A 24,999-nucleotide genomic window follows, 5' to 3' on the forward strand; every position below is an offset into this window, starting at 1 on the left:
ACTGCGTGTTCTTGATAAGTATGTACCGGTCAGGCAGGGAGGAAGGTGCCGAGCGAGGGAACCGTGGTTTACCAAAGAAGTGGAATCTCTTGTTAAGAGGAAGAAGGAGGCCTATGTGAAGATGAGGTGTGAAGTTTCAGTTGAGGCGATGGATAGTTACAAGGTAGCGAGGAAGGATCTAAAGAGAGAGCTAAGACGAGCAAGGAGGGGACATGAGAAGTATTTGGCAGGAAGGATCAAGGAAAACCCAAAAGTTTTCTATAGGTATGTCAGGAATAAGCGAATGACTAGGGAAAGAGTAGGACCAGTCAAGGACAGGGATGCGAAGTTGTGTGTAGAGTCTGAAGAGATAGGCGAGATACTAAATGAATATTTTTCGTCAGTATTCACTCAGGAAAAAGATAATGTTGTGGAGGAGAATGCTGAGCTCCAGGTAAATAGATTAGATGGCATTGAGGTACGTAGGGAAGAGGTGTTGGCAATTCTGGACAGGCTGAAAATAGATAAGTCCCCAGGACCTGATGGGATTTATCCTAGGATTCTCTGGGAGGCCAGGGAAGAGATTGCTGGACCATTGGCTTTGATTTTTATGTCATCATTGGCTACAGGAATAGTGCCAGAGGACTGGAGGATAGCAAATGTGGTCCCTTTGTTCAAAAAGGGGAGCAGAGACAACCCCGGCAACTATAGACCGGTGATCCTCACGTCTGTAGTGGGTAAAGTCTTGGAGGGGATTATAAGAGACAAGATTTATAATCATCTAGATAGGAATAATATGATCAGGGATAGTCAGCATGGCTTTGTGAAGGGTAGGTCATGCCTCACAAACCTTATCGAGTTCTTTGAGAAGGTGACTGAACAGGTAGACGAGGGTAGAGCAGTTGGTGTGGTGTATATGGATTTCAGCAAAGCGTTTGATAAGGTTCCCCATGGTAGGCTATTGCAGAAAATACGGAGGCTGGGGTTTGATGGTGATTTAGAGATGTGGATCAGAAATTGGCTAGCTGAAAGAAGACAGAGGGTGGTGGTTGATGGGAAATGTTCAGAATGGAGTTCAGTCACAAGTGGAGTACCACAAGGATCTGTTCTGGGGCCGTTGCTGTTTGTCCTAGAGGAAGGCGCAGAAGGGTGGGTGAGTAAATTTGCAGACGATACTAAAGTCGGTGGTGTTGTCGATAGTGTGGAAGGAAGTAGCAGGTTACAGAGGGATATAGATAAGCTGCAGAGCTGGGCTGAGAGGTGGCAAATGGAGTTTAATGTAGAGAAGTGTGAGGTGATTCACTTTGGAAGGAATAACAGGAATGTGGAATATTTGGCTAATGGAAAAGTTCTTGAAAGTGTGGATGAGCAGAGGGATCTAGGTGTCCATGGACATAGATCCCTGAAAGTTGCCACCCAGGTTGATAGGGTGGTGAAGAAGGCCTATGGAGTGTTGGCCTTTATTGGTAGAGGGATTGAGTTCCGGAGTCAGGAGGTCATGTTGCAGCTGTACAGAACTCTGGTACGGCCGCATTTGGAGTATTGCGTCCAGTTCTGGTCACCGCATTATAGGAAGGACGTGGAGGCTTTGGAGCGGGTGCAGAGGAGATTTACCAGGATGTTGCCTGGTATGGAGGGAAAATCTTATGAGGAAAGGCTGATGGACTTGAGGTTGTTTTCGTTGGAGAGAAGAAGGTTAAGAGGAGACTTAATAGAGGCATACAAAATGATTAGGGGGCTGAATAGGGTGGACAGTGAGAGCCTTCTCCTGCGGATGGAAATGGCTGGCACGAGGGGACATAACTTTAAACTGAGGGGTAATAGATATAGGACAGAGGTCAGAGGTAGGTTCTTTACGCAAAGAGTAGTGAGGCCGTGGAATGCCCTACCTGCTACAGTAGTGAACTCGCCAACATTGAGGGCATTTAAAAGTTTATTGGATAAACATATGGATGATAATGGTATAGTGTAGGTTAGATGGCTTTTGTTTCGGTGCAACATCGTGGGCCGAAGGGCCTGTACTGCGCTGTATTGTTCTATGTTCCATGAAGGGCCTGTTCCTGTGCTGTACATTTCTTTGTTCTTTGTTCTATTGCCATTCTTGAGTCACATAACCATATCTTTTTGCTTATACATTATCTTTATTACTTGCAAGTGTTGGCATTCCCCTCTAATTACTGTTATTTCGGCACCGTTTTATAATTAGCTTTGTTTATGAATATTCAATACAATTTTCATTTAAGGCGCTTATATTTTATATCAAGTAATTGCTTTCTTTTCTTGTTCATTTTCCCTTCTCTAAGTCGCCACGGGCGAGGCATCAGTCAATCAGCTTCGTCTCAGCTGCAAGACAAGCCTGAATCTTCCTCCAGTTCCCATTGTAAAAGTGACGAGTCTCTATTTGGTCCCTCCGCACTTGGCAATAACTTTGATCAAGGGAAATTGCAGTAGGAAGTCAATAGGGCTAGCTGGGAATCTCACAGTGGATACAGAATGGCAGCTATTGTCTTCCTCTTGTAATTTCCCATGAAGTCTGAATGCTTTCCACAGTCCCTGCCAATGGCAAAGTGACAAAAAGCTGCAAAGGCATGGCGAAAATTTGTACTATCAGCTGCTGCTTATTTACCCCGATGGCAAATTGTTCAGCTGAGCAAAAGCATTTCTCCTCAAAAAACATGGGGACATGTAGAGAATGCACTCACATTTCATAGAATCATAGAATTTACAGTGCAGAAAGAGACCATTTGGCCCATCGTGTCAGCACCGGCCCTTGGACAGAGAGCCCTATCCAAGCCCACACCTCCACCCTATCCCCGTAGCCCAGTAACCCCACCCAATCTTTTTTTTGGATACTGAGGGCAATTTAGCATGGCCAGTCCACCTAACCTGCACATCTTTGGACTGGGGGAGGAAACCGGAGCACCCGGAGGAAACCCATGCAAACAAGGGGAGAACGTGCAGACTCCGCACAGACAGTGACCCAAGCCGGGAATCGAACCTGGAACCCTGGAGCTGTGAAGCAACTGTGCTACCCACTGTGCTACCATGCTGCCCACTAAGCATTTGAGCAATGTCAGCCAAATTTCAAGCTCAGGCCATTCAATAAGATTAGAGTTTTCATGGAGCTGGATTGTGAATTACAGCAAGCAGAGTCTCACAGCCAGATCCCCATGTAGGAAACAAATCTGCTTCGGTCAGGATTGGGAGCCTATGGCAGTAAATGCAAATGAGTGGCCGCCTCCAGGGCCACCATCCAATTAAGGATATCTCCCCCCCCGCCCCCCCACACCCCCATCATTCCCCTCATCCCACCCCACCTCACTCCATATCCGGAAGCTAGCAACCAAATCAGAAGGCATTGGCAGCAGATTTCTGTCATGGTCAACTCCAGCAGTGTCGCGCCAACAACCTGGATGCAGTGCTGCATGTTCAACGACCTCACACGAGTGGTCAAGGCCAGTGACCACATCTTCAAGTGCCACTGAACTATTAGTCCCACTGATAAACTAACCAAACTCCCTGAACTCACGAACCACCAATCTTCATCAACCATTTATTTAAAATATATTTTTCATTTTACAAAACTCAAAATAAACAAACTCATACAAACAAAATACCATTTACAAACCTTGAAGAGAACCCCCCCACCCCCCCTCACCTCCGGCTGGTGGTGGCCTTGGAGGGCCAGGACCTCCCAAGACACACCCAAGACAGCCACCAACCCCGTACCTAGGACAAGACACTTAAGAGCTCTTGGTCTCAGTCAGATCCCCACCCCTCCCAACCCCGTCCCCCCCCATTACCCAGAAATTTTTTTTCCAGAAAAAGGATTCCGTCTTCTCTCCCCCCACCAAACAAATAAGCTAGGCTCACTGAACCTTGCTCAAGCAGGTCCAACAAACCGCAGCCGCTCCTCCCCACCTCACTCCAGCGGGATTTTCCGAAATCCCGGCCAAGTGTTGACGTCGGCGTAAACACTGGAGTGGTGTACGCCAGCGTCAACGGGCCTTCTGGCCCAGCAATTCACCAGTCTTCAGGGGGCTAGCACAGCGCCGGGGTGCTGCGCGCTGCTCCGGGGCCGAAAGGCGGCCCTGAACGGCCGGCGCTGGTCCGCCCATGCGCGCGACGGCCGTTTTCCTGCGCCGGCGCATGCACGTGGTTGCCATCTCCGCGCTGGCGCAGAGCAACATGTCGGAGACCTAGCAGCGGGCCTGCGCGGAAGGACGTAGGCTCCCTCTAGATCGCAGGTGCCCGCCGATCGGAAGCCTCTGATCGCGGGCCTGGACCCCGTGGAGCCCCCATCCCCGGAGTCAGATCCCCCCCCCCGCCCCCAACCAGGACGTCCACTGCGGCTGCGGGTCCAACCTCCCGCCGGGTGGTACCAGGTTGAAGCCACGCTTGCAGGTCTCGGTGGAACTCGGCGGAGGTTCGGCTGGTCGCCCGCGGAGAATTGCGGCGGGAGCCTCATTCAGCGGCCCCCGACTGGCGCCGCGGCGACTGCGCAGGTGCGATAGGCGCCGATTATCCGGTCGCCGGAGAATGGCAGCCCGTCGTTGGAGTGGCGTGGCGGGAATTTCCCGCTCCCTGGCGATTCTCTGATCCGGCACGGGCTCGGAGAATCCCGTCCAATGTCTCCCAGCTCATCCTGGCTACAGATGAATTGCTGAAGCCCAACACCCTCACCACACTTAAACTCCCCCAGGGGACCATGGGCGAGATTCTCCGACCCCCCGCCGGGTCAGAGAATCGGCGAGGGCTGGTGTGAATCCCGCCACCGCTGGTTGCCGAATTCCCCCGCACCGGATATTCGGCGGGGGCGGGAATCGCGGCGGTTGGCGCCCCCCCCCCCCCCCGGCGATTCTCTGGCCCGGATGGGCTGATGTCCCGCTGCTGGAATGCCTGTCCCGCCGGCATGGATTAAACTACCTCTCTTACCGGCGGGACAAGGTGGCGCGGGCGGGCTCCGGGGTCCTGGGGGGGGCGCGGGGCGATCTGGCCCCAGGGGGTGCCCCTTCGGTGGCCTGGCCGGCGATCAGAGCCCACCGATCCGCGGGCGGGCCTGTGCTGTGGGGGCACTCTTTTCCTTCCGCCTTCGCCACGGTCTTTACCATGGCGGTGGCGGAAGAGACCCCCTCCACTGCGCATGTGCGGGGATGCCGTGAGTGCCCGCTGACGCTCCCGCGCATGCGCCGCCCGGCAAAGTCAGTTTCATGCCAGCTGGCGGGGCACCAAAGGCCTTTCCCGCCAGCTGGGGGGGCGGAAATCAGTCCGGTGCGGGCCTAGCCCCTCAAGGTTAGGGCTCGGCCGCTCAAGATGCGGAGGATTCTGCACCTTTGGGGCAGCGCGATGCCGGACTGATTTGTGCCGTTTTTGGCGCCGGTCGGCGGACATCGCGCTGATTGTGGAGAATTCCGCCCCATATATTCCCCATTCCATTGCCCTGACCACTACCCCCATCAACCGTAGCCCCCTCAATCCTAAACATAGAACAGATACAAACTGCAACCTCTCTCAAACAAACCCCTCCTAACTGTCTCCAGTAGAGTCCCAATCAAATCCATTCAATCAATTCCAAGTCCGTGCTCCTTGATAAAAGCCTCCACCTCCGCCGAGGTGCTTTGACAAAGAGTCATCGGACTCGAAAAGTTAGCTCTTTTCTCTCCCTACAGATGCTGCCAGACCTGCTGAGATTTTCCAGAATTTTCTCTTTCGTGCCTTGTGCTTTAGTTGGCTTGCCAGAAGTCCTGTGGTCAAGGAACATTGGGATGTCCGGCACCAACCCTGAACAGGTCCTTGCACAGGATCTCCATCCTTTACAGCATGGAACTAGTGACCAACCCCAAGTGGACCCAGCCATGATGCAGTGCTTTTTGGCTGATGTCATCACACCGCAGGCAGAAGCAAGATAACATCTGAGTAAGTTCAGTGGAAGCTCAGAGTAAGGCCATGGAATCTCAGCCTGTTCCCATGGAAGTCCAGCTTGTTGCCACACAAACTGAGACTGTTGCCAGTTTGCAAAGGGACTTTCAAGTTACCCAGCAACCTGGCCTCCCAACACACAGCTGAGGCACCACCCCGAGGGAATGCCGCTGGCGCCATAGAGAACAAACCTGCTGTCCTCCCCAGAACAAATGGGATCGGTAATATGAATGAACATTTATGCTCCCATCGCTGTGCCTCTTCCTGGTCCCAGCTGTTATCTGCAGCCAGTCAATCCAGACAGCTGCTACCATCCATGGAGGCGATGCAATCAGAAGCCAGGTGTTCTATGGCCAGAGCTGTGCACGGCCATCTTGCTAGATCATCTGCAGTCACCCTTAGTGAAAGTCAGCTGTCTTCCGCCAGCCATGCAGTAGCTACTAACGTTACGTGTTGGAGACTAAGGGAATGCACAAGGATGATTAGTTGAGTTTTGTGTAAGATAATAGATAATTTAATTTATAAAGGTGGTTTTCAATACCTGCCCAATGCTGATATTGTGGCCAAGAGGGTACTGTTATTGTCAGTAACAGGGAAAAGATAGTGTGGTGTTGATGTTGAATGAGGAATTGGGATTGTGTTCATTCATATTACTGATTATATTCGTTCGGCAGGACAGGGGGCTTGTTGATTCCCTCCTCCGTTCCTCCCCTTCCTTCTCCTCCTCTTTCTCAGCTATTCACTGTATAGCTGCTGGTATCAGCTGTGCCTACATGTTGCTGAGATTATGTAGCATGCAGCAAGCCATGATGCATCGTGCAAGCACTCTGAAGACCATTGCAGGGCCACTCTAGAGTGCTCTCTTGTTATTTGCATGTCGCCCCAAGTGTGCATGGATTGCACAATAAAACTATGAGCCAGGGGGTCAGCAGATAGCCCTTGTCATGCAATAGCCACCCTCAGGTTTCTCATGGTGGCTCTGCTGCTGATGGTGCAGAATATTGGTATCTTGGTTGCTGTCAGGATATCAAGAATTGGCCACTTGACGCATTGGACATGTTTGCACATCAGCTGGATATTGAAGCCGTGGAATTATTTCCGATTGTGATACATCTCTGAATATACATGTGACACATGGAAATCGAGACGCCTACTATATTGGCAAAACCATCTCCTCACTGCCTGTTTCACTCCAATGAAACTCACTGAATTGTATTCACTGTGACCTCCCTCACAGTACAATAGATGGTGAACTGGGAGGTGTAATACATAGTACCTGCCCCTCCAGTCTGGAAGGAGCCCAGAGTAAAACAATTCCTCACCGCTACTGGCAATGCTCACCTGGCTCTGCTGTGAGGCTGCAGATAGGCTGCAAATTTCATTGAGCACCTCCTCAGCGAAATGAAAGTATCACACGCACTGTTCCTCCCTGAAGATCCTGGCTGGGCATGGCCTCCTGATAAGAGATTTTTTTCCTTTCCTCCTTCTCCCTTTGGGAGCATCTTGTCCTCCTCCGTGATGCCGCTGCTCATTTTACCTTTCTTCCTGCAGACCAAGGAGGTTAGAAACAATTGCACACATGACTTGGAGCCTGATCCACGATCTGAGCAGAAGTGAGAACTAAAACCTTCATCACATGTCACACAATTCCCTCTCAACTTTAAATAGAGAGTGGGGGGGTAAATAGAGTGGAGGGGGGGGGTCCAACCTGCTCCTAAATACAAGTCCAGCTGTGCAAGGTTGAGAGGCATTCGCTGGAGAGGCGTGGTTGGAAATAGCAAGCTCCACATTGACTGGTGGCATGATGGCACAATGGTTAGCACTGCTACCACACAGCTCCAGGGACATTGGTTCATCAATTCCCGCCTCGGGTGACTGTGTGGAGTTTGCACTTTCTCCCCATGTCTGCGTGGGTTTCCTCCGGGTGCTCCGGTTTCCGCCCACAATCCAAAGATGGATTCGCCATGCTAAATTGCCCATTCGTGCCCAAAAGGTTAGGTGGGGTTACTGGGCTACAGGGATAGGTATGAGGCGTGGGCTTAAGTCGGGTGCTCTTTCCAAGGGTCGGTGCAGATGGGCCGAATGGCCTCATTCTGCACTGTAAATTCAATGAATCTGCTAGCGCTGTATACTTCAGGCACATACTCCCAGCACCCATGCTAACAATCTCACCAAAATTATGCCCAGTGTGGCCCAACTATAAACATTCACATGTGATTGGATGACATTTTGGTAATAAAACAAATCCATAGTCTGAAGAATTGGTGGGGGGGGAGGAGGGGTCCTACCTGCTCCTAAATACAAGTCCAGCTCTACTAACCTGAATTTTGCAGCAAGAATATCTAGCCAGTGTAGTATCATCAATTTACTGTTGATACGTGAGCAGGCTTGTTTTACCTCATTAGTGTCACATCAATGGGTTTTTACATTCAAGAAAGCAAAATGCCTTTTTCACAGTTTCTGTTACAGGTAATTGTATTTCTCCTGTTTTGTTCTTTTTCTTTTTGTTAGTCAGAAGTACAGCTAGAGATTAGTAGGCTTGGGTATTATAGCCGCTGGTTCCAAAAGCAGTTTAATAGCTTCAGTGGAAGAACGTTGGACTGCTCGACAATAAGATGGGTTTCGACCTAGCTTTAACTGCTACTTGATCTTCTTCTATCAGTAGTTTTATCATCTCTCTGTAGGGCTCATGCTATGTGAAGCAGTTGGTAATAGAAATACAGTTGACCTTGGAATGTAAGTGCAGTTAACAGGGCTATGGATGCTCTTCCCGTGTAGAATTGGCCGTGTAGAATTGGCACCGGAATCCAGGAGGTTTGATCAGTAAGTTTGCAGATGTCGCAAGAATTGGTGGTGTGGTAAATAGGAGAAAAGCCTTAGATTACATGATGATATGGACGGCCTGTTCAGATGGACAGAACAGTGGCAAAATGGAATTTAACCCGGAAAAGTGTGAGGTTTTACATTTTGAGAGACTGACAAGGCAAGGGAATATACAGTGAGCGGCAGGATGCTAAGACGAACAAAGGACCAGATGGATCTTGGGGCATAGGTCCATAGGTTGGAATGCTGGGTGCAAGAATAGGTGAATACTGGGTGGCAGAATGGGGGAATACAGGGTGGCAGAATGGGGGAATGCTGGGTGGCAGATGGGGGAATGCTGGGTGGCAGAATGGGGGAATACTGGGTGGCAGAATGGGGGAATGCTGGGTGGTAGAATGGCGGAATACTGGGTGGCAGAATGGGGGAATACTGGGTGGCAGAATGGGGGAATGCTGGGTGGTAGAATTGGAGAATACTGGGTGGCAGAATGGGGGAATGCTGAGTGGCTGAATGGGAGAGTACTGGGTGGCAGAATACTGGGTGGCAGAATGGGGGAATGCTTGGTGGCAGAATGGGAGAATACTGCGTGGCAGAATGGGGGAATACTGGGTGGCAGAAGGGGGAATACTGGGTGGCAGAACGGGGGAATACTGGGTGGCAGAAGGGAGAATACTGCGTGGCAGAATGGGGGAATACTGGGTGGCAGAAGGGGGAATACTGGGTGGCAGAAGAGGGAATACTAGGTGGCAGAAGGGGGAATACTGGGTGGCAGGATGGGGGAATGCTGAGTGGCTGAATGGGAGAGTACTGGGTGGCAGAATACTGGGTGGCAGAATGGGGGAATGCTTGGTGGCAGAATGGGAGAATACTGTGTGGCAGAATGGGGGAATGTTGGGTGGCAGAATGGGGGAATACTGGGTGGCAGAATGGGGGAATACTGGGTGGCAGAATGGGAGAACACTGGGTGGCAGAATGGGGGATTGCTGGGTGGCAGAATGGGGGAATGTTGGGTGGCAGAATGGGAGAATACTGGGTGGCAGAATGGGGGATTGCTGGGTGGCAGAAGGGGGAATACTGGGTGGCAGAATGGGGGAATCCTGGGTGGCAGAATGGGGGAATACTGGGTGGCAGAATGGGGGATTGCTGGGTGGAGGAATAGGGAAATTACTGGGTGCAGAAGGGGGAATGATGGATTGCAGAGTGGGAGAATGCTGGATGGCAGAATGGGGGAATTCTGGGTAGCAGAATGGGGGAATCCTGGGTGGCAGAATGGGAGAATACTGGGTGGCAGAATGGGGGATTTCTGGGTGGCAGGATGGGGGAATGTTGGGTGGCAGAATGGGGGAATACTGGGTGGCAGAATGGGCGAATACTGGGTGGCAGAATGGGGGATTGCTGGGTGGCAGAATGGGGGAATACTGGGTGGCAGAATGGGAGAATACTGGGTGGCAGAAGGGGGAATACTGGGTGGCAGAATGGGGGAATACTGGGTGGCAGAATGGGGGATTGCTGGGTGGCAGAATGGGGGAATGCTGGGTGGCAGAATGGGGGAATACTGGGTGGCAGAATGGGGGAATACTGGGTGGCAGAATGGGGGATTGCTGGGTGGCAGAAGGGGGAATACTGGGTGGCAGAATGGGGGAATACTGGGTGGCAGAACGGGGGAATCCTGGGTGGCAGAATGGGGGAATACTGGGTGGCAGAATGGGGGATTGCTGGGTGGAGGAATAGGGAAATAACTGGATGGCAGAAGGGGAAATGCTGGATTGCAGAGTGGGAGAATGCTGGATGGCAGAATGGGGGAATTCTGGGTAGCAGAATGGGAGAATGCTGGGTAGCAGAATGGGGGAATTCTGGGTAGCAGAATGGGAGAATGCTGGGTTGCAGAATGGGGGAATTCTGGATGGCAGAATGGGGGCATTCTGGGTGGCAGAATGGGGGAATACTGGGTGGCAGAATGGGGCATTGCTGGGTGGCAGGATGGGGGAATGTTGGGTGGCAGAATGGGGGAAATACTGGGTGGCAGAATGGGAAAATACTGGGTGGCAGAATGGGCGAATACTGGGTGGCAGAATGGGGGATTGCTGGGTGGCAGAATGGGGGAATACTGCGTGGCAGAATGGGGGAAAACTGGGTGGCAGAATGGGAGAATACTGGGTGGCAGAATGGGGGAATACTGGGTGGCAGAAGGGGGAATACTGGGTGGCAGAACGGGGGAATCCTGGGTGGCAGAATGGGGGAATACTGGGTGGCAGAATGGGGGATTGCTGGGTGGAGGAATAGGGAAATAACTGGATGGCAGAAGGGGTAATGCTGGATTGCAGAGTGGGAGAATGCTGGATGGCAGAATGGGGGAATTCTGGGTAGCAGAATGGGAGAATGCTGGGTAGCAGAATGGGGGAATATTGGGTGTCAGAATAGGGGAATGCTGGGTGGCAGAATAGGGGAATACTGGGTGGCAGAATGGGGGAATGTTGGGTTGAAGAATAGGGGAATGCTGGGTGGCAGAATGGGGGAATGCTGGGTGGCAGAATGGGGGAATACTGGGTGGCAGAATGGGGGAATTCTGGGTGGCAGAATGGGGGAATGCTGGGTGGCAGAATGGGGGAATACTGGGTGGAAGAATAGGTGAATGCTGGGTGGCAGAATGGGGGAATACTGGGTGGAAGAATGGGGGAATGCTGGGTAGCAGAATGGTGGAATGCTGGGTGGCAGAATGGGGGAATACTGGGTGGCAGAATGGGGTATTGCTGGGTGGAAGAATAGGGGAATGCTGGGTGGCAGAATGGGGGAATACTGGGTGGCAGAATGGGGGATTGTTGGGTGGCAGAATGGGGGAATATTGGGTGGAAGAATAGGGGAATGCTGGCTGGCAGAATGGGGGAATACTGGGTGGCAGAATGGGGGAATGTTGGGTGGCAGAATGGGGGAATGTTGGGTGGCAGAATGGGGGAATGCTGGGTGGCAGAATGGGGGAATACTGGGTGGCAGAATTGGGGAATTCTGGGTGGCAGAATGGGGGAATGTTGGGTGGCAGAATGGGGGAATGCTAGGTGGCGGAATGGGGGAATACTGGGTGGCAGAATGGGGGAATACTGGGTGGCAGAATTGGGGAATTCTGGGTGGCAGAATGGGGGAATACTGGGTGGAAGAATAGGGGAATGCTGGGTGGCAGAATGGGGGAATAATGGGTGGCAGAATGGTGGAATGCTGGGTGGCAGAATGGTGGAATGTTGGGTGGCAGAATGGGGGAATGCTGGGTAGCAGAATGGGAGAATGCTGGTGGGAAGAACACTTTGCAAGGAGGGAAGGCTAGAGTTTTCTGGATGAAATTCCAGGAAACCTGGGAGAAGTCCATTTTAGAGCCAACCACATTGGCTGCGAGGCAATGTAGCTGATATGGGATGTACAAGCTTGTTACTTATGTTGCTGCAAGTTGAGGATAAACTCAAAATGAAGGAAACATCTCCTCCCTGGGCCAGGGAGGCAGGAGACAGTTGTGAGGTGACTTTACTTTCCAAAACTCCAAACTTATAATCAGGAGACACCTTGTTGTTTGTCAAATGCTAAGTTCATCCAGAAAGTCAATTAGATTTTCCAGCCCTAACTTTTGCTTTGTTTTAAAGTACAATGGCTCACGCCCCCGTGAGGAGTGGGAGATGTGGCACCCAACGCTGATTGCAGAAGCCCTGTTTGCAATAGCCAATATCTTCAGTTCCCTTCGTTTGATCTCGCTTTTCACTGCGAACTCTCACCTGGGACCACTACAGATTTCGCTGGGCCGCATGCTCCTTGATATTCTCAAGTTCCTCTTCATTTATTGCCTGGTGCTGCTCGCATTTGCAAATGGACTGAATCAGCTGTACTTTTACTATGAGACCAGCGCTTCTGAAGAGCCCAATAATTGCAAGGGAATACGGTGTGAGAAGCAAAACAATGCATTCTCAACGTAAGTCCACTTACTAAAGATTTATAACCAGTAAAGATAATAATGTCATCAAATAACCTTTAAAAACATTTCAAAGTACAGGTAGTCAAATATTTCTGTATGTCCATTTTTCCTGTTCTTTCAGGTGACTTGCTTTTCTGAACATTTTTTTGTTTTAAACTAATAAATGTACTATAGCACTGCTCACAGGCCATCTGGGACTTGAATGTGTTTTTTGATGTTTATCATGGGTCCTGTTGCAAGCCAGAAATGACAGCAATTCACCTTATATTGCAGACCAGCAAATTAACAAGCAATATACAACAGAACTGACACCAGACGACAAAAAGGCTAGAAAGCTTATATTTGTAATATTGCTTATCTAGCAGTTTGCAAAAATATGCTTACAGTAAAATAATTTTGTTCTTTCCTTCACTAAAACGCTTCCAATTATTTACCTTGTTTATTTGATGTCCTGTCTCCGAAGCTCATTTGTATTTTGTTTTTAATTCATTCAGCAGTCATGGGCATCGCTAACAGGACCAGCATGTATTGTCCAGCAATTAATTAGTCTTGAGAACTGGTAGTAAGCTGCATTAGTGGTTTGCTAGGCCATTTCATAGGGCAGTATAGAGTCAACCACATACACGCATGGGCCAGTCCCGGCCGGGCAGCTGATTTCCTTCCTTGACAGACATCGGTGAACCAGTCGGGTTTTTAAAACAGTCTTTGTGTTCGCCAGTTTTTAATAGCAGATTTATCCAATGAACTGAATTCAATTTACAATCTGCCATGGTGGGGGTTGAACTCACATGATCAGATTATATTAATAATAATCTTTATTGTCACAAGTAGGCCTACATTAACACTGCAATGAAGTTACTGTGAAAAGCCCTAAGTCGCCACATTCTGGCGCCTGTTCAGGTTCACAGAGGGAGAATTCAGAATGTCCAATTCACCTAACAGCGCGTCTTTCGGGACTTGTGGGAGGAAACCGGAGCACCCGGAGGAAACCCACGCAGACACGGGGAGAACGTGCAGACTCCGCACAGACAGTGACCCAAGCGGGAATCGAACCTGGGACCCTGGCGCTGTGATGCAACAGTGCTAACCACTGTGCTACCTTGCCTCCCATTAGTGGTCTTGGCTTGGATTACTAGTCCAATAGCATAACCACTGTGCTGTTGTACTCAGCAGATGCTCTAGTGAAAGCACCCCGTAAAACTTTGCCTTTTCCCCTCACATTCATACAATTAGAAAATTTGCCTTTTCCCCCCATTCCTCCCCGCAGTGGTTCTGAAGGTCAGATTGAAGCAATGACTAGTCAAACACTGCCCAGGTAGGTTTCTGCCACTGATGGATGTTCAGTGACTTTGCCTGAAATGAGCTCACCCCAAATGGTCTGATCTTCGATGTTTAATGGGATTCTGGCCACAATGTTCTGGATCAGTATCAGAGTGGCCTCGTCATTAACATTTGTTTCCTTCACTCATGCTAAAACAAAACTCATCTCAAATGATATCAATACCTCACAAGTATCACTGAATGGTTTGTGAGAAATGCTGCAGTTTTTTTTAAAAATTGACTTATTTCTCTAAATATTCATGTTGTTGTGCACAGTTCATTAAGGACTGTAAATTCTATGATTTTCTCAAAGACTGGGGGCGGAATTCTCCCCCCCCCCCTCCCCCCCACGCCGGGTGGGAGAATCGCCCGGGCACCGCGCGAGTCCCACCACGACACGCCGACACCGGCACGCGATTCTCCCCCCCCAAATGGTGCGGCGAGAAACACGGCTGGCCGCTGGGAGAATCACCGCTTGCCGTTTGTAACGGACGAGCAGTGATTCTCCAGCCCGGACGGGATGAGCGGCCTGCCCAACACAGCAGGCTTCCGCCGGCGCCATCCACACCTGGGGTGAAATTCTCCCCAAACGGCGCGATGTCCGCCGACTGGCGCCCAAAACAGCGCCAATCAGACGGGCATCGCGCCGCCCCAAAGGTGCGGAATGCTCCGCATCTTTGGGGGCCGAGCCCCAACATTGAGGGGCTAGGCTGGCGCCGGAGGGATTTCCGCCCCGCCAGCTGGCGGAAATGGCCTTTGTTGCCCCGCCAGCTGGCACGGAAATGACATCCCCGGGCGGCGCATGCGCGGGAGCGCCAGCGGCCGCTGACAGTTTCCCGCGCATGCGCAGTGGAGAGAGTCTCTTCCGCCTCCGCCATGTTGGAGACCGTGGCGGAGGCGGAAGGGAAAGAGTGCCCCCACGGCACAGGCCCGCCCGTGGATCGGTGGGCCCCGATCGCGGGCCAGGCCACCGTGGGGGCACCCCCCGGGGCCAGATCGCCCCGCACCCCCCCAGGACTCCGGAGCCCGCCCACGCCACCTTGTCCCGCCGGTAAATAGGTACTTTAATTTGCGCCGGCGGGACAGGCAATTTATCGGCGGGACTTCGGCCCATCCGGCCCGATTCCCGCCCCCGCCGAATATCCGGTACCGGAGACTTCGGCAACCGGCGGGGGCGGGATTCACGGCTGCCCCCAGCGATTCTCCGACCCGGCGGGGGGTCGGAGAATGACGCCCCTGGTCGCTGCCGGCAGGAACAGCACGGGAACGCTGGGGGGGGGGGGGGCTGTGGGGGGGATTCCTGCCCCGGGGGGGGGCCTCAAAAGGGGTCTGGCCCCCGATTGGTGCCCACCAATCGGCAGGCCGGCCTCTTTGAAGGAGGACCTTCTTTCCTCCGCCGCCCTGCAAGATCCATCCCACATCTTCTTGCGGGGCAGCCGCGGGGAGGACGGCAACCCGCACATGCGCGGGTGACGTCATTTACGCGGCGCCGCTTTTACGCAGCGTCCAGGCCCAGCGCGCATAAATGACGCGCCGCCGCTCCTAGCCCCCTTGGGGGGGGGGGGGGGGGTGGGGGGTGGAGAATAGGGGGCTGGGAGTGGCCTCTGACACCGGAGTGAAACACTCTGGTTTTCACTCCGGCGTCGGGACTCCCGATGGGAGAATTGCGCCCCCTTCTGTGGGGGGTTTCCACCTCTCTGTCATAACTTTGATGGAAGATTCATAGAATCCCCACAGCTGACTAAAAGCTGCAATTCAAATGAAGAATCTCACAAACCTACATATCATTAGCCCAGAGGAGCTATATTTCTCCACTCCTTTCTTACCTGTTTGTCATGTGGTCTAAGTTGTTTTGATGCACTGTGTATTGGAGGAAACTAGTGAAAACCAAAACTTCTACAATACAGAATTTATCCACAGCATATAGGGATCGTCAACACACAAGGGTCAGGGTGCAAAATCAAAGTTCAGCCTTAGGTTCCCGGCAGTAATGTAAACATAAATGGGGGGAAGGTTGCTCACAGGCATTTCTAAAGTTAAACAAACAATTTCATGGACAGGTTTCCAAACTTTTTCGGAACTGTGCAATATTTTCATGTGTTATCTTTGATTGGGCATTGACGAGGCAGTACATGATTGGCAGTACAAATAAATTCTATTTGTGATTGATACACTCATGTGTGAAGAAGAATTTGATGTTGTCTGAAAACATTGTGAAGAAACTATTTATCTGATTGTCTTATGCTGCTTTCATGTATTGTTGCTTTGAGAGAATCAAATAGTTTGTTTGCTGAATTTTGATTGGTTGCTTTTTCCGCACTAATAGTTTTGATATTTTCGATCTATCCCCAATTAATCATTTGGATATATGATTATCAGCATGCAAGTGGACGATTGTGTCATTCGTGGACTATTACCACCCTGAGGACACACTTTTAGGTTAAAGGATTTGACACTCGACGAAAGACTTTTAATCTTAACATAAGCAAATAGCGATGACGCCAGAGTCTGGAGGATCATTTTTTCATCTGATACCCTCCATTCCTTTCTTAAATCTGACAACATTTGCTGAGTGTTTGATTTGACAGGAGCTAACTGCTCTCCAGTATAAGCAGCCATTTCACCCATTGAGCCTGGAGAATGGAGTGCTGATCCACTTCTTTTTAAATGACGCATCAGAGTGAGCTACCCAACTTCAGACAGATGTATTATTCTAGCAAGGCTCACCGGATTGCAATCAAGGGTGGGGACACGTGTCAGTTTTATCTCCCTATCCCAAGAACACTGTAGCTGATTACAGTGCCTCTACCGTGCATGTTCCTGCTCTGCATTACTCAGCTGACAGTTTGAAAGGTATTGTATTTTTATAGTGACACCCGACTATTTTATTACCAAGCTGCAATTTGAGATTGAGGCAGTTTGACAAAGAAAAGCAAATCATTGGGTCAGCTTCAAATTGTACTCGGAACACTAAATTCCTTCTAGATCCACTGCCGCACTCTGAGGAAGTCCCAAAGCCAGGTCCTATCGAGATGAACTGACTGTCCAAAGTCAGCTGAGCTCCGTACACTAGCATTTAGGCAGGCACCAATCATGTACTGCCTCGTTAATACCCAATCAAAGATCTCAATTGTCAATCTGGACTACAGTGAATCATTAAAAAAGGCACAGTTGTTAAAACATTTACCTTAGGTGTTCATTTCTATTTGTTTTTTAGGGATGCATAAAAGCTTGGGAATATATTGACCTCCGAAATCTACTTCCTTTTTGATTCACTTTAGGGAGAACATTGACGTGTTTCTCCTGCTATAATACTGTTGTGGTTTTTTTTGTCGTTTTTTTTGTCGGTCCCATTTATTAGGAGGGTTAAAGTTTCAGCTTCAGTTAGAGTGTAAAAATAAACAATCACAATCTGGGTAAATTGAAGTGAATAATTAACACAGCAGTGACAGGGCTGAACAACTAAATGTATGACGACAGTATTCAACAGGAATGATAAGGGTTTTCATTTTCTGCTGTTGCAGATTCAGATGCATGGAGTTGTCATGTCAGGATTTACAGAATGCAAATAAGAAATGTAATTATAATCAGTCAACCCACTGTCATATTTCTCCGAGAGCATGATTGTAGCCTAACAAGAAATGCAATGATTGATTTTGGCCTGTGTTTTCTGTTTTACACTTGTTGGATTTTTGTGTGTTACTTTAGATTTGGGACAGTGATTTGCAATTATCTCGTTGCAATTTGTAGAAATTCATGATGCAAGCAGAATTTTGTTTTTAACAAAGCAGCTCGGATTCAGCTGTCCTGGATTCTTCACTAAATACAATCATAGAATTTACAGTGCGGAAAGAGGCCTTTCGGCCCATCGAGTCTGTACCGGCCCTTGGAAAGAGCACCCCACTTATGCCCACACCTCCACCCTTATCCCAGTAACCCCACCTAACCTTTTTGGACACTAAGGACAATTTAGCATGGCCAATCCACCTAACCTGCACATCTTTGGACTGTGGAAGGAAACCGGAGCACTCGGAGGAAACCCACGCAGACACGGGGAGAACATGCAGACTCCGCACAGACAGTGACCCAAGCCGGGAATTGAACCTGGGAGCTGTGAAGCAACTGTGCAAACCACTGTGCTACCATGGTGCCCAATAGATCTCCAATCGGAGGGAGTTTTAGTGCCACATTGGATTTTTTTTTGTTCCTTTACATAATTGATTCACAATTTATAGCTACAATTTGCAGTTCTAAGTCAGCAGAATCAGAGCTGAAGAATGGGATGAAGAATAAATCACCTATCTGAAAATGTTTCTGAGATGCCGACAGGAGGGTGATCTGTTGAAGAGAAGTTTCAGAGTGTTTTTTTATCAGGCTGATGTCTTTTGCTGAACTGTACTGCTCAACTTGCTGAAAATGAAGAACTCATCGTGTTAAACAGCTTTTAATGATTTGGGTGATTTTTCAAGAATTTTCTATTTCCCTTAAAAACAAAAAACACTTTCAGAAAGTGACAGCTAGTTAAAAAGTATCAAAATTGCACTGAATTCTACAGAAGGGAACAAATAGTATAGCGGATAATGTTTCAGGACGAGTAATCCAGACGTCTGGAGGTATGAGTTCAAATCCCACTAGAGCAGATGTAGAAAACATTTGTCTCGGTAATCATAATAAGGAAATTATTGGATTGTTCAAGGATTGGGGCAGCAGAAGGACAGGAACAATGTCCACCTCCATGTCATCCAAAGTTGGAGCAATATTGCTGCTGCGTCACAGTCACTCAGTCAAAAACCTGGAACCCGAGCACGGTGGATGGACCTGCATCACTTGAACTGCAGTGGTTCAAGAAGGTGGCTCACTGTGACCTTCTCAAGCACAATTAAGGATGGGCAATAAATGTTGGCCTTGCCAGTGATGCTCACATCCCATAAACAAATATAATGAAAGGAACATTGAACATAGAATCATATAGAGCAGAAGGAGATCAGGGGCGAGATTCTCCGACCCCTGCCGGGTCGGAGAATCGCCGGGGGCTGGCGTGAATCCCGCCCCCGCCGGTTGCCGAAGTCTCCGGCACCGGAGATTCGGCGGGGGCGGGAATCGCGCCGCGCCGGTTGGCAGGCCCCCCCGCGCGATTCTCCGGCCCGGATGGGCCGAAGTCCCACCGCTAAAATGCCAGTCCCACCAGCGTAAATTAAACCTTACCTTACCGGCGGGACAAGGCAGTGCGGGCAGGCTCCAGGGTCCTGGGGGGGGCGCGGGGCGATCTGGCCCCGGGGGGTGCCCCCACAGTGGCCTGGCCCGCGATCGGGGCCCACCGATCCGCGGGCGGGCCTGTGCCTTGGGGGCACTCTTTTCCTTTCGCCTTCGCCACGGTCTCCACCATGGCGGATGTAGAAGAGACTCCCTCCACTGCGCATGCGCGGGAATGCTGTCAGCGGCCGCTGACGCTCCCGCGCATGCGCCGCCCGGAGATGTCATTTCCGCGCCAGCTGGCAGGGCACCAAAGGCCTTTTCCGCCAGCTGGCGGGGCGGAAATTCGTCCGGCGCCGACCTAGCCCCTTAAAGTTGGGGCTCGGCCCCCAAAGATGCGGAGCATTCTGCACCTTTGGGGCGGCGCGATGCCCATCTGATTTGCGCCATTTTGGGCGCCAGTCGGCGGACATCGCGCCGTTTCCGGAGAATTTCGCCCCAGATCCCAGAAAATTGGTGGAATCGTGAAATTTCATGCCTCCGATGTAACATTTGCCTCATGAAAGATGCACTTACTCAACCATTTCTCCAGATAGAACCATCAAGTGATTCATCAGTTGGTGATAACTAAGTTTGCACAATTGTTCTTACATTCTAAAGCCAATTGGTTAAAACTTGAAAAGGTAGTATTTGCTGGGAATTGTGCAGATCAATGGGACTAATTGGACAATTCTTTCAAAGAAACTGAACAATGTTCCTCTCCAGTATGATTTTCTCCTCACGTTTTCTCGAGGGCACTGACTCTTACTTGAGTACAATTCCAGGGGATGGTACCATCTTCCTTTCAGAATCTCACCCACATAGCCATTCTGCATGCATCGATCTATGGCACCATCAGAGAACAGCATAGTCGGTGACTTCCGGTTGCGCCTATGACTAGGTAGGTCACACGTTCGGCAGCTCCCACCAAGAATGGACTTTTAGGCCCTTTTGAGGAGCCCCTGCGGCACTTGTACGACGGTTCCCAGTGTGGGAAGGTAATAGTAAGGTTCCCCCAGCACTGTATGGAGTGAACCAGGAGTGGAGAGACCAAAAAAGTGGTTTTGGAGCAGCGAAGAGAGCGGGGGAGGAAAAGCAAGATGGCGGCAGGTGGAGATCAAGCAGCCTGGGCGCAGTGGGCGCGGGAGCGGCAAGAGTTCCTTAAAAACTGCTTTGCGGAGCTGAGAGAAGAAATGCTGGCGCCAATGAAGGCGTCGATCGAAAAGCTGGTGGAGACCCAGAAGGCCCAAGGGCGGCGATTCGAGAGGTGCGGCAGAAGGCCTCAGAGAACGAGGACGAGATTTTGGGCCTGGCAGTGAAGGTGGAGGCACAGGAGGCGCTACGCAAGAAGTGGCAGGAGAAGTTTGAGGACCTAGAGGACAGGTCGAGGAGAAAGAATCTTCGGATTCTGGGTCTCCCTGAAGGAGTGGAGGGGTCCGACGCTGGGGCATATGTAGTTACAATGCTCAACATGCTGATGGGTGCGGGAGCTTTCCCAAGGCCCCTGGAGCTGGATGGGGCTCATCGAGTCCTGGCAAGGAGGCCTAAAGCCAATGAGCCGCCAAGGGCTGTAGTGGTGAGGTTCCACCGCTTTATGGACAGAGAGTGCGTCCTGAGATGGGCGAAGAAAGAACGGAGCAGCAGGTGGGAGAATACGGAGATCCGAGTGCGGAGGTGGCCAAGAAGAGGGCTGGTTTTAATCGGGCCAAGGCGGTGCTTCATCGGAAGGGTGTGAAGTTTGGAATGCTGCAGTCAGCGCGATTGTCGGTCACGTTTCAGGTCCGTCACCACTATTTTGAGACGCGAGATGAGGCGTGAACCTTTATTCAGACTGAAAAGCTGGACTCGAACTGAGGGTTTGTTGTAGGGGGGTGTTTACTGTATTTTGGGGGTGTTCCTCTTCTGGTTTCAGGTTGGGAAGAGGGGAAATGGGAAGGGTGAGTGGATGCAGCAGGGGCATGGGAACCTGGATTGTAGTTTTAGGGTAAGGGAGAATGAGAGTATAGAGGTCAGGAGCACAGATTTGACGTCGCAGGAGGGGGCCAGTGTTCAGGTAGGTGGTTTGAAGTGTGTCTACTTCAATGCCAGGAGTATACGAAACAAGGTAGGGGAACTGGCAGCATGGGTTGGTACCTGGGACTTCGATGTTGTGGCCATTTCGGAGACATGGATAGAGCAGGGACAGGAATGGATGTTACAGGTTCCGGGGTTTAGGTGTTTTAGTAAGCTCAGAGAAGGAGGCAAAAGAGGGGGAGGTGTGGCGCTGCTAGTCAAGAGCAGTATTACGGTGGCGGAGAGGATGCTAGATGGGGACTCTTCTTCCGAGGTAGTATTGGCTGAAGTTAGAAACAGGAAAGGAGAGGTCACCCTGTTGGGAGTTTTTTATAGGCCTCCTAATAGTTCTAGGGATGTAGAGGAAAGGATGGCGAAGATGATTCTGGATATGAGCGAAAGTAACAGGGTAGTTATTATGGGAGACTTTAACTTTCCAAATATTGACTGGAAAAGATATAGTTCGAGTACAATAGATGGGTCGTTTTTTGTACAGTGTGTGCAGGAGGGTTTCCTGAAACAATATGTTGACAGGCCAACAAGAGGCGAGGCCACGTTGGATTTGGTTTTGGGTAATGAACCAGGCCAGGTGTTGGATGTGGAGGTAGGAGAGCACTTTGGGGACAGTGACCACAATTCGGTGACGTTTACGTTAATGATGGAAAGGGATAAGTATACACCGCAGGGCAAGAGTTATAGCTGGGGGAAGGGCAATTATGATGCCATTAGACGTGACTTGGGGGGGATAAGGTGGAGAAGTAGGCTGCAAGTGTTGGGCACACTGGATAAGTGGGGCTTGTTCAAGGATCAGCTACTGCGTGTTCTTGATAAGTATGTACCGGTCAGACAGGGAGGAAGGCGTCGAGCGAGGGAACCGTGGTTTACCAAGGAAGTGGAATCTCTTGTTAAGAGGAAGAAGGAGGCCTATGTGAAGATGAAGTGTGAAGTTTCGGTTGGGGCGATGGATAGTTACAAGGTAGCGAGGAAGGATCTAAAGAGAGAGCTAAGACGAGCAAGGAGGGGACATGAGAAGTATTTGGCAGGAAGGATCAAGGAAAACCCAAAAGCTTTCTACAGGTATGTCAGGAATAAGCGAATGACTAGGGAAAGAGTAGGACCAGTCAAGGACAGGGATGGGAAATTGTGTGTGGAGTCTGAAGAGTTAGGCGAGATACTAAATGAATATTTTTCGTCAGTATTCACTCAGGAAAAAGATAATGTTGTGGAGGAGAATGCTGAGCCCCAGGCTAATAGAATAGATGGCATTGAGGTACGTAGGGAAGAGGTGTTGGCAATTCTGGACAGGCTGAAAATAGATAAGTCCCCGGGACCTGATGGGATTTATCCTAGGATTCTCTGGGAGGCCAGGGAAGAGATTGCTGGACCTTTGGCTTTGATTTTTATGTCATCATTGGCTACAGGAATAGTGCCAGAGGACTGGAGGACAGCAAATGTGGTCCCTTTGTTCAAAAAGGGGAGCAGAGATAACCCCGGCAACTATAGACCGGTGAGCCTCACGTCTGTAGTGGGTAAAGTCTTGGAGGGGATTATAAGAGACAAGATTTATAATCATCTAGATAGGAATAATATGATCAGGGATAGTCAGCATGGCTTTGTGAAGGGTAGGTCATGCCTCACAAACCTTATTGAGTTCTTTGAGAAGGTGACTGAACAGGTAGACGAGGGTAGAGCAGTTGATGTGGTGTATATGGATTTCAGCAAAGCGTTTGATAAGGTTCCCCACGGTAGGCTATTGCAAAAAATAAGGAGGCTAGGGATTGAGGGTGATTTAGAGATGTGGATCAGAAATTGGCTAGCTGAAAGAAGACAGAGGGTGGTGGTTGATGGGAAATGTTCAGAATGGAGTACAGTCACAAGTGGAGTACCACAAGGATCTGTTCTGGGGCCGTTGCTGTTTGTCATTTTTATCAATGACCTAGAGGAAGGCGCAGAAGGGTGGGTGAGTAAATTTGCAGACGATACTAAAGTCGGTGGTGTTGTCGATAGTGTGGAAGGATGTAGCAGGTTACAGAGGGATATAGATAAGCTGCAGACCTGGGCTGAGAGGTGGCAAATGGAGTTTAATGTAGAGAAGTGTGAGGTGATTCACTTTGGAAGGAATAACAGGAATGCGGAATATTTGGCTAATGGTAAAGTTCTTGAAAGTGTGGATGAGCAGAGGGATCTAGGTGTCCATGTACATAGATCCCTGAAAGTTGCCACCCAGGTTGATAGGGTTGTGAAGAAGGCCTATGGAGTGTTGGCCTTTATTGGTAGAGGGATTGAGTTCCGGAGTCGGGAGGTCATTTTGCAGCTGTACAGAACTCTGGTACGGCCGCATTTGGAGTATTGTGCACAGTTCTGGTCACCGCATTATAGGAAGGACGTGGAGGCTTTGGAGTGGGTGCAGAGGAGATTTACCAGGATGTTGCCTGGTATGGAGGGAAAATCTTATGAGGAAAGGCTGATGGACTTGAGGTTGTTTTCGTTGGAGAGAAGAAGGTTAAGAGGAGACTTAATAGAGGCATACAAAATGATCAGGGGGTTGGATAGGGTGGACAGTGAGAGCCTTCTCCCGCGGATGGATATGGCTGGCACGAGGGGACATAACTTTAAACTGAGGGGTAATAGATATAGGACAGAGGTCAGAGGTAGGTTCTTTACGCAAAGAGTAGTGAGGCCGTGGAATGCCCTACCTGCTACAGTAGTGAACTCGCCAACATTGAGGGCATTTAAAAGTTTATTGGATAAACATATGGATGATAATGGCATAGTGTAGGTTAGATGGCTTTTGTTTCGGTGCAACATCGTGGGCCGAAGGGCCTGTACTGCGCTGTATTGTTCTATGTTCTATGTTCTATATGATGTGGGGGCTGTGAGAGAGTGTGGGCGCCGGTACTGTAGGAGCAGGTCCCCGCTGATGAAGGGGGGGTTGGAAGCCCAGGGATGGGGAGCTGGGGCGAGGTCGCAGAAAAAGGAGCTGCGCCATAGGGGGCGGGGCTGCCTCGGATGGAAAGCGTGGGCTTTTTCCCGCGCTATGGAAGGGAGGGGCGGGGCCGGTGGGGAAGGGTGGTGCTGGAGGAGAGTGCACATTGATTGACAGGGGGAGGTGGGGGTGATTCCCACACTGGGGGGTCGTTGGAATGGTGGGAGGGGCCGGGGTCAGCAGGAGTCAGCTGACTTACGGGAGTGTAATGGGGGGAGCAAAATGGCTGGACGGTGATCTGCTGGGAGGTGGTGTGGGGGGGGAGGGGTGGATCTGGGTTGCTGCTGTATTGGCCAGAGGGGAGCTGGAGGTAGAAGAGGGAGTCGGGGCGGGGGTCCGCCGCCTGGGGGACTGGAGGGTGCGAAAGGCGCAGGCACGTGGCTGGCCTAAAAAGGGGGATGACTAGTCGGCAGGGGGGGTGGCGAGTAGCCCCCTGACCCGGCTGATAACATGGAATGTGAGGGGCCTGAATGGTTCGGTCAAGAGGGCCCGGGTGTTCGCGCACTTAAAGGGTCTGAAGGCAGACATGGTCATGCTCCAGGAGACGCACTTGAAGGTGGCAGATCAGGTCAGGCTGAGAAAGGGATGGGTAGGGCAGGTCTTTCACTCGGGGCTGGATGCAAAGAATAGAGGGGTTGCGATACTGGTGGGGAAGCAGGTGTCGTTTGAGGCAATGAATATTGTCGTGGATAATGGAGGTCGATACGTGATGGTGAGCGGTAGGTTGCAGGGAGTG

General features: G+C 50.6%; 1 protein-coding gene across 2 annotated transcripts in view; it reads left to right on the forward strand.

Annotated features, from left to right (window-relative positions):
• LOC140421192 (short transient receptor potential channel 5-like) overlaps positions 1-24,999 on the forward strand; it is a 153,802-nt gene that overhangs the window by 88,216 nt on the left and 40,587 nt on the right. For both annotated transcript variants that reach the window (XM_072505699.1, XM_072505700.1), the window contains exon 7: positions 12,348-12,670. In XM_072505699.1, coding sequence (XP_072361800.1) covers positions 12,348-12,670 — 323 coding nt within the window. The remainder of the gene's footprint in view (positions 1-12,347; positions 12,671-24,999) is intronic.

Source organism: Scyliorhinus torazame, chromosome 5, assembly GCF_047496885.1.
Source record: "Scyliorhinus torazame isolate Kashiwa2021f chromosome 5, sScyTor2.1, whole genome shotgun sequence".
NCBI lineage: Eukaryota > Metazoa > Chordata > Chondrichthyes > Carcharhiniformes > Scyliorhinidae > Scyliorhinus > Scyliorhinus torazame.